At 51.1% G+C, this 9,517-nt stretch overlaps 1 protein-coding gene across 2 annotated transcripts; it reads left to right on the top strand.

Moving 5' to 3' along the window:
* Positions 1-202: 202 nt before the first annotated feature.
* Positions 203-8,656, top strand: LOC144508375 (apolipoprotein C-II-like). Of its 2 annotated transcripts, none has more exons than XM_078236239.1 (4): positions 203-297; positions 5,255-5,399; positions 6,907-7,051; positions 8,358-8,656. In XM_078236239.1, exons 2-4 carry the CDS (start codon positions 5,345-5,347, stop codon positions 8,434-8,436), a joined length of 279 nt encoding a protein of 92 aa, XP_078092365.1. In that variant the 5' UTR covers positions 203-297; positions 5,255-5,344; the 3' UTR covers positions 8,437-8,656. The 2 variants fall into 2 exon arrangements, with proteins under 2 accessions (XP_078092365.1, XP_078092363.1); XM_078236237.1 differs by lacking the exon at positions 203-297 and adding an exon at positions 392-519.
* The last annotated feature ends 861 nt before the right edge of the window (positions 8,657-9,517 follow it).

The raw sequence follows: 9,517 nt of genomic DNA, 5'->3' as shown, positions 1-9,517 counted from the left end.
TATTTGCACTCTGATTAATTTACACAGGCTTTTTTAGAGAATTAGGCCTCTGAGTATTTGCACTCTGATTAATGTACATAAGCTTTTTTGGAGAGTTAGGCCTCTGGGAGTATTTGCACTCTGCTTAATTTACACAGACTTTTATAGAGAGTTTGGCCCCTATGAGTGTTTGCACTCTGATTAATTTACATAGGCTTTTATAGAGAGTTAGGCCTCATTCTATTGACTGTGAGAGTTGGTCGCCCTGAGAGAGTCCCTGAACCCGGGATAAATTCTTTCGGAATTATTAACGGCACGGTATTGATTGTTGTCTAAGGGACCTTGAGTTGGTGTGTGTGTGTGTGGGGGTGTGTCGGGGTGGGGGGGGGGGGGGCTGGTGGTGGGGGGGGGGGATGCGGGGAGCTGTCAGTCACAGGGGCTGGCCGGCCTGTGTTGGTTGTCTAGTCAAAGGGCAGATTGACTTTGTCGTATTTAACACTCAGACAAACAATCTGCCTGATTTGTCCCCGGAGGATTTTGGTGAGTAAATATCTCTGGAGTTTTATTACTGTTTTATCAAGTTGCTTCCACAACAGTCACTTTTTCCATGTGTCCCAGTTTCTCCATCGTGGCCTGGAAGATTTAAACCCTCCTGAATCCCAAGAGTTCCCCATCCCAGTCCTGTGTGAACCTCTTCCACACAGCTGTTACATCTGTCTCTCTCTTCTATTACTCACACTCTATCTCTCTCTTTCTCTCTCTGTCTGTCTGTCTCTCTCTATCTTTCTGTCTCTCTATTTCTCACTCTTTCTCTCTAACTCTGTCTCTTTCTGTCTCTCTTCTGTCTCTCTCTATCTTTCTGTCTCTCTATTTCTCACTCTTTCTCTCTCACGCTCTCTAGCTGTCTCTCTCTCTATCTGTCTCTCTCTCTATCTGTCTCTCTCTCTATCTGTCTCTCTCTCTATCTGTCTCTCTCTCTATCTGTCTCTCTCTCTCTCTCTCTCTCTGACTCTTTCTTCCGCTTGTCTGTCTCTCTGGCTGGAATGTTCCTGGCAGGCCTGTCCCGGAATTGGAGTGGGCGAGGCTCACAGAACGGCATTATCGGTTGGCCTCTGGCGCGATCTTATGAGCCTCGGGCAGGCGAGATCATAAAATCCCGTCACCGTCACTCTCTTTGTCTCGTTTTCTGTCTCTCTTTCTCTCTCTCTGTCTGTCTGTCTCTCTCTTTCTCTGTCTGTCTCTCTCTCTCTGTCTGTTTGTCTCTCTTTGTGTGTCTCTCTGTCTCTGCCTCTGTCTCTCTTTCTCTCTTTGTCTGTCTCTGTCTCTTTCTGACAATCCGTCTCTGTCTCTCCCTCTGTCCCCCTCTGTCTGTCTCTGTCTCTCTCGCTCTCTGACAATCTGTCTCTCTCTCTCTCTCTGTCGCTCTCTCTGTCTCACTCTCTGTCTCTCCTCTGTCTGTCTCTCATTCTCTGTGTGTGTGTGTCTCTCTCTCTCTCTCAGTCTTTCTCCCTGTCTCTCTCTGCCTCTATCTGTCTCTCTGCCTCTCACTCTCTCTGCCTCTCTCTCTCTCTCTCTGCCCCTCTCTCTCTGCCCCTCTCTCTCTCTCTCTGCCTCTCACTCTCTCTCTGCCTGCCTCTCTCTCTCTCTCTCTGCCTCTCATTCTCTCTGCCTCTCACTCTCTCTGCCCCTCTCTCTCTGCCTCTCTCTCTCTCTCTCTGCCCCTCTCTCTCTCTGCCTCTCTCTCTCTCTCTCTGCCTCTCACTCTCTCTCTGCCTGCCTCTCTCTCTCTCTCTCTGCCTCTCATTCTCTCTGCCTCTCACTCTCTCTGCCTCTCTCTCTCTCTCTCTCTGTCCCTCACTCTCTCTGCCTCTCTCTCACTCTGTCCCTCACTCTCTCTGCCTCTCTCTCTCTCTGCCTCTCTCTCTCTGCCCCACTCTCTCTGCCACTCTATCTCTTTCTCTCTCTTTCAATCAAATACTCTCTGTCTCCCTCTCACTCCGTCCGTCTCTCTCTCTCGCCCTGCCCATCGAAGCCCAGCCCTCAGTAATCCCTGAATCCTCTCCTGTGGGATCTCCACACTCAGTCGCTGGAAAACCAGGAATCCTGTTGGGCTGAATCTCAATAAACTCCCCATCAGGCAGTCAGTCAGTGACACCTACTGCCCCTTTCCGGTACTGCGTGAGATTATCTTCCAGGTTGCATGCCACAGGCCCAGGTCACAGCATCCACACAGCGTGCAGGAGAGCAACATGAGGGTGAGGGACAATGGGAGGAGGCCATTCAGCCCACAGCAGGAGATACTATCACTGCTCAGAACCCATTGGTCCGACACTGCTCCTGAAAGATCAAAGCCCAGAACAAGACAAAGAGGGAAATTTTCCCTTCCGACTCTCCATGAGAATTGTAGCAGGGCGGGACACGGACGATACAAAGGTCCGTTCACTTCGGGCAGGATTTTCTGGAATTCTGGCGAGTGTGGACAGAAACATTTACCCAGATCCACAAATATCCAAACCCTGCAATTGTCAGTGAAAGGATTCCGAAAAGTCATTCCCTACAGCCAGGGTGTTGGACTCCCTGGACCATTAAATGTGCGATTTACACCAAAGTGTGGAGTGTAGAAGGATTAAGAATTTCTGCACTGTCAGAGGGTCAGTACTGAGGGAGTGCCGCACTGTCAGAGGGTCAGTACTGAGGGAGTGCCGCACTGTCAGAGGGTCAGTACTGAGGGAGTGCTGCACTGTCAGAGGGTCAGTACTGAGGGAGTGCTGCACTGTCAGAGGGTCAGTGCTGAGGGAGTGCCGCACTGTCAGAGGGTCAGTACTGAGGGAGTGCTGCACTGTCAGAGGGTCAGTACTGAGGGAGTGCTGCACTGTCAGAGGGTCAGTACTGAGGGAGTGCTGCACTGTCAGAGGGTCAGTGCTGAGGGAGTGCCGCACTGTCAGAGGGTCAGTACTGAGGGAGTGCTGCACTGTCAGAGGGTCAGTACTGAGGGAGTGCTGCACTGTCAGAGGGTCAGTGCTGAGGGAGTGCCGCACTGTCAGAGGGTCAGTACTGAGGGAGTGCTGCACTGTCAGAGGGTCAGTACTGAGGGAGTGCTGCACTGTCAGAGGGTCAGTGCTGAGGGAGTGCCGCACTGTCAGAGGGTCAGTACTGAGGGAGTGCTGCACTGTCAGAGGGTCAGTACTGAGGGAGTGCTGCACTGTCAGAGGGTCAGTGCTGAGGGAGTGCTGCACTGTCAGAGGGTCAGTGCTGAGGGAGTGCCGCACTGTCAGAGGGTCAGTACTGAGGGAGTGCCGCACTGTCAGAGGGTCAGTACTGAGGGAGTGCCGCACTGTCAGAGGGTCAGTACTGAGGGAGTGCCGCACTGTCAGAGGGTCAGTACTGAGGGAGTGCCGCACTGTCAGAGGGTCAGTACTGAGGGAGTGCTGCACTGTCAGAGGGTCAGTACTGAGGGAGTGCCGCACTGTCAGAGGGTCAGTACTGAGGGAGTGCTGCACTGTCAGAGGGTCAGTACTGAGGGAGTGCTTCACTGTCAAAGGGTCAGTACTGAGGGAGTGCTGCACTGTCAGAGGGTCAGTACTGAGGGAGTGCTGCACTGTCAGAGGGTCAGTACTGAGGGAGTTCCGCACTGTCAGAGGGTCAGTGCTGAGGGAGTGCTGCACTGTTGGAGAGTCAGTACTGAGGGAGTGCTGCACTGTCAGAGGGCCAGTACTGAGGGAGTGCTGCACTGTCAGAGGGTCAGTACTGAGGGAGTGCCGCACTGTCAGAGGGTCAGTACTGAGGGAGTGCCGCACTGTCAGAGGGTCAGTACTGAGGGAGTGCCGCACTGTCAGAGCATCTGTCAGTGCTCGATTTGATTTTGTATTGAAGTGAATCTATTCGCTGGGTTGAGGTGTTGGAATCAGTGGGGTCAGTTTTCACAACACCTGAAAACTCGTAGATGGAACAGAATTCCAGAGCTGAAGGCATGGCTGCTCGTGGCGGAGTGATGGGAATCGGGGGATGCTCAAGAGGCCAGAATTGCAGGAATGCAGAGATCTCGGAGGGTTGTAGGGACTGGAGGAGGTTACAGAGGTAGAGAGGGGTGTAGGGGCTGGAGGAGGTTACAGAGATAGGGAGGGGTGTAGGGGCTGGAGGAGGTTACAGAGGTCGGGAGGGATGTAGGGGCTGGAGGAGGTTACAGAGATAGGGAGGGTTGTAGGGGCTGGAGGAGGTTACAGAGATAGGGAGGGGTGTCGGGGCTGGAGGAGGTTACATAGTAAGAAGTCTCACAACACCAGGTTAAAGTCCAACAGGTTTATTTGGTAGCAAATACCATAAGCTTTCGGAGCACTGCTCCTTCGTCAGATGGAGTGGAAATCTGCTCTCAAACAGGGCACAGACACAGAAATCAAGTTACAGAATACTGATTAGAATGCGAATCCTACAACCAGCCAGGTCTTAAAGGTACAGACAATGTGGGTGGAGGGAGCATTAAACACAGGTTAAAGAGATGTGTATTGTCTCCAGACAGAACAGCTAGTGAGATTCTGCAAGCCCAGGAGGCAAGCTGTGGGGTTACTGATCATGTGACATAAATCCAACATCCCGGTTTAGGCCGTCCTCATGTGTTACATAGAGAGGTTACATAGACAGGGAAGGTTGTAGGGGCTGGAGGAGGTTACATAGACAGGGAAGGTTGTAGGGGCTGGAGGAGGTTACATAGACAGGGAAGGTTGTAGGGGCTGGAGGAGGTTGCAGAGATAACGAGGTTTGTAGGGGCTGCTGCAGGTTGCAGATACACGGACAATTGTAGGGGCTGGAGGAGGTTACGTAGACAGGGAACGTTAGAGGGACTGGAGGATGTTGCAGAGATAGGGAGTGTTCTCGGGTCTGGAGGAGGTTACAGAAATAGGGAAGATTGTCAGGGCTGGAGGAGGTTACAGTGATAGGGAGTGTTCTCGGGGCTGGAGGAGGTTACAGAAATAGGGAAGATTGTCAGGGCTGGAGGAGGTTACAGTGATAGGGAGGGTTGTCGGGTCTGGAGGAGGTTACAGAGATAGGGAGGTTTGTAGGGGCTGGAGGAGGTTCCAGAGATAGGGAGGATTGGTATTTTGATAGTGAAGGTGTTATGGGAGTGGTATTGATTGTGGGTCAGTGAGGAAGCTGGGACTGAGTAGTTGCCGCGAGTTGGGTTTGCCAGTTGCTGGGAAAGGAGTAGAATCCAGGGAGAAAGACAGGCTGCAGTATCCGACAGTGTGTGTAACTGGGAAATGTTATTCCTTTGTGACAGAGAGAGTGGGAGCGGTGTGAAGCAGTTGGAGCAGTGTGACACCGTCCCCTCACACTCAGAATATTGTTCAATCAGAAACTCAGGGATACCATGAGGCTGTACGTCCTCACACTTGCTGCCCTCTTCATCACACCCTGCTGCTGCGGTAAGATCCTTTTACATATTCATTCCGGGGATGTGGGCATCGCGGCTGTACCTGTCCTGGGAGTGTTTGATGGGGACAGTGTAGAGGGAGCTTTACTCTGTATCTAACCCCGTGCTGTACCTGTCCTGGGAGTGTTTGATGGGGACAGTGTAGAGGGAGCTTTACTCTGTATCTAACCCCCTGCTGTACCTGTCCCGGGAGTGTTTGATGGGGGACAGTGCAGAAGGAGCTTTACTCTGTATCTAACCCCGTGTTGTACCTGTCCTGGGAGTGTTTGATGGGGACAGTGCAGAAGGAGCTTTACTCTGTATCTAACCCTGTGCTGTACCTGTCCTGGGAGTGTTTGATGGGGGACAGTGCAGAAGGAGCTTTACTCTGTATCTAACCCCGTGTTGTACCTGTCCTGGGAGTGTTTGATGGGGTCAGTGGAGAGGGAGCTTTACTCTGTATCTAACCCCGTGCTGTACCTGTCCCGGGAGTGTTTGATGGGGACAGTGTAGAAGGAGCTTTACTCTGTATCTAACCCCATGCTGTCCCTGTCCTGGGAGTGTTTGATGGGGACAGTGTGAAGGGAGCTTTACTCTGTATCTAAACCCGTGCTGTCCCTGTCCTGGGAGTGTTTGATGGGGACAGTGTTGAGGGAGCTTTACTCTGTATCTAACCCCGTGCTGTACCTGTCCTGGGAGTGTTTGATGGGGTCAGTGGAGAGGGAGCTTTACTCTGTATCTAACCCCGTGCTGTACCTGTCCTGGGAGTGTTTGATGGGGACAGTGTAGAGGGAGCTTTACTCTGTATCTAACCCCATGCTGTGCCTGTCCTGGGAGTGTTTGATGGGCCAGTGTAGAGGGAGCTTTACTCTGTATCTAACCCCGTGCTGTACCTGTCCTGGGAGCGTTTGATGGGGGACAGTGTAGAGGGAGCTTTACTCTGTATCTAACCCCGTGCTGTACCTGTCCTGGGAGTGTTTGATGGGGACAGTGTAGAGGGAGCTTTACTCTGTATCTAACCCCATGCTGTGCCTGTCCTGGGAGTGTTTGATGGGCCAGTGTAGAGGGAGCTTTACTCTGTATCTAACCCCGTGCTGTACCTGTCCTGGGAGTGTTTGATGGGGGACAGTGTAGAGGGAGCTTTACTCTGTATCTAACCCCGTGCTGTACCTGTCCTGGGAGTGTTTGATGGGGGACAGTGTAGAGGGAGCTTTACTCTGTATCTAACCCCGTGCTGTACCTGTCCTGGGAGTGTTTGATGGGTACAGTGCAGTGGGAGATTTAACCCTGTGCTGTTTACCCATCCTCGTGCTTACCTCTCACCCTCATACCCCTCACATCCCTCCCCCTCACACCCCTCATACCCCCGTCCCCTCACTCCCTCTCCTGGCACTTCACTCCCTCACTCTCACTACTAACCCCATCCCCCAACTCCCTCCTTCTCTCCGTCCCTCCCTGGCAGCCATTTTTATTTCCCCATGCCTTGTGCCAGTCTCTGATGCCAGGTTTGGTGTTTCCAGCTTTGATCGGCGCCAGCCTGGTGATGCAGCCAGATGCCGAGGAGGGATTTAGCCACACGCTCGAGCAATTCTGGAACTCTTTCTCCACTGGAACCACCGATTGGTTTCGGAACGTGTCTGCCTCGCCTACTGCCCAGTACCTCAAGTAAGTACGGCCGTGAATCAGAACAATCTTTCACTTCCAAATCACCCCTGCCCTGAAACAGAACCAGGATTAGAGAGAGCAGAAATTCTGGAACATTCTTCATCTTCTTGCCTGTCCTGGGAGTATTTGATGGGGACAGTGTAGAGGGAGCTTTACTCTGTATCTAACCCCGTGCTGTACCTGTCCAGGGATTTTTTGATGGGGACAGTGTAGAGGCAGCTTTACTCTGTATCTAACCCTGTGCTGTACCTGTCCTGAGAGTGTTTGATGGTGACAGTGTAGAGGGAGCTTTACTCAGTTTCTAACCCCATGCTGTACCTGTCCTGGGAGTGTTTGATGGTGACAGTGTAGAGGGAGCTTTACTCAGTTTCTAACCCCATGCTGTACCTATCCTGGGAGTGTTTGATGGTGACAGTGTAGAGGAAGCTTTACTCTGTATCTAACCCTGTGCTGTACCTGTCCTGGGAGTGTTTGATGGTGACAGTGTAGAGGGAGCTTTACTCAGTTTCTAACCCCATGCTGTACCTATCCTGGGAGTGTTTGATGGTGACAGTGTAGAGGAAGCTTTACTCTGTATCTAACCCCGTGCTGTACCTGTCCAGGGATTTTTTGATGGGGACAGTGTAGAGGCAGCTTTACTCTGTATCTAACCCTGTGCTGTACCTGTCCTGAGAGTGTTTGAGCAGCGCTCCGAAAGCTTATGGTATTTACTACCAAATAAACCTGTTGGACTTTAACCTGGTGTTGTTAAAACTCTTACTGTGTTTGATGGGGATAGTGTAGAGGGAGATTTACTCTGTATCTAACCCTGTGCTGTACCTGTCCTGAGAGTGTTTGATGGGGACAGTATAGAGGGAACTTTACTCTGTATCTAACCCCGTGCTGTACGTGTCCTGGGAGTGTTTGATGGGGACAATGTAGAGGGAGCTTTACTCTGTATCAAACCCTGTGCTGTACCTGTCCTCGGAGTGTTTGATGGGGACAGTGTCGAGGGAGCTTTACTCTGTATCTAACCCCGTGCTGTACCTGTCCTGGGAGTGTTTGATAGGGACAATGTAGAGGGAGCTTTACTCTGTATCTAACCCTGTGCTGTACCTGTCCTGGGAGTGTTTGATGGGGACAATGTCGAGGGAGCTTTACTCTGTATCTAACCCTGTGCTGTCTCAGTCCTGGGAGTGATTGAGGGACCCAGGGAGGTTGGGGAAAAAGTCCCAATGTTCGTGGTGAGAGGGGAGAGCCGATCTCTCTGTGTTTTGATGCTTGTTTTTGGAATGTGTCTGACTGATTTGAAATTTCCTTTGGGCAGGGATGCATTTAATAATGGTACCGCTGCTATTAACACTTACACTCGAATCCTGATCGATCAACTCGTGCATTCAGTTTGACATTCATCCTGAGAGGTGAACCAACTTGTGAATATTCCTGAGAATCCAGTGGATTACGGCATTACCTCGGTTAACCAATGACAATCACGGTGATCGCTATGAACATCCTCAGCAGTATCGTCCCACAATGCACAACCCATGTCCTGTTCAATAACAAAATCTAATGATTGCAAGTCATTCTTCAGCGGTTAAAATAAAGATGGACCTTCCCTGCCTCTCACGCCTATCTCTGCATTTTGTGTTTCATTGAAGAGCTCACCTGTTGACATGGGAGCAATTGGGATCGTTTTCCTCGGAGCGGGGAAGGTTAAGGGGGAGATTGAATCGAGGTGTTCAGAATCACGAGGGGGAAGGGGGGGGTTTGGATGGAGTGAATGAGGAGAAAGTGCTTCCAGTGACAGGAGGCTCGGTAACCAGAGGGGACACAGATTGAAGAGAATCGGGAAAAGAACCAGAGGAGGGAGATGAGGAGAATTTTATTTTTGACACACGGCGAGTTGTTGTGATCTGGAAGGCGCTGCCTGGAAGGGCGGGGGAAGTAGATTCAACAGGAACTTTCAAAAGGGGCAATTGGAGAAATACTGGAAGGCGGAAAATTTACAGGGATGTTGGGGAGGGGGGAGTGAGCAAGAGTGGAAGAATGGGGACAAATTAGAGAGATCCTTCAAAGAGCTGGCCCAGGAACAATGGGCTGAGAATCATAGAATCATTCATCTTGATCATGGCTGATCGTCAAATTCAGTATCCTGATCCCCCCTTCCCCCCATATCCCTTGGTCCCTTTAGCCCCAAGAGCTATATCTAATTTCTTTGTGAAATCAGACAACGTTTTGGCCTCAACTACTTTCTGTGGTAGTGAATTCCACACATTCACCACTCTCTGGGTGAAGAAAGTTCTCCTCATCTCAGTTCTAACATGGTTTAACCCTTATCCTCAAACTATGACCCCTAGTTCTGGACTCCCCACCATTGGGAACATTCTTTCTGAATCCACCCTGTCGAACCCTGTTAGAATTTCATAAGTTTCAACAAGGTCCCCCATCACTCTTCTAAATTCCGACGAATTTAATCCTAACCGAATT

This window comes from Mustelus asterias, chromosome 20, assembly GCF_964213995.1.
Source record: "Mustelus asterias chromosome 20, sMusAst1.hap1.1, whole genome shotgun sequence".
Lineage (NCBI taxonomy): Eukaryota > Metazoa > Chordata > Chondrichthyes > Carcharhiniformes > Triakidae > Mustelus > Mustelus asterias.
Note: the sequence above shows the minus strand (reverse complement) of the source record. Positions and strands in the feature narration are given on the sequence as shown.

Bases quoted from the DNA above. Each gene is read 5' to 3' on its own strand.
- LOC144508375 (XM_078236239.1), top strand. From the start codon at position 5,345: ATGAGGCTGTACGTCCTCACACTTGCTGCCCTCTTCATCACACCCTGC. The intron at 5,400-6,906 runs GTAAGATCCTTT...TGGTGTTTCCAG, and splicing joins CATCACACCCTGCTGCTGCG to CTTTGATCGGCGCCAGCCTG. The intron at 7,052-8,357 runs GTAAGTACGGCC...TCCTTTGGGCAG, and splicing joins CCTACTGCCCAGTACCTCAA to GGATGCATTTAATAATGGTA.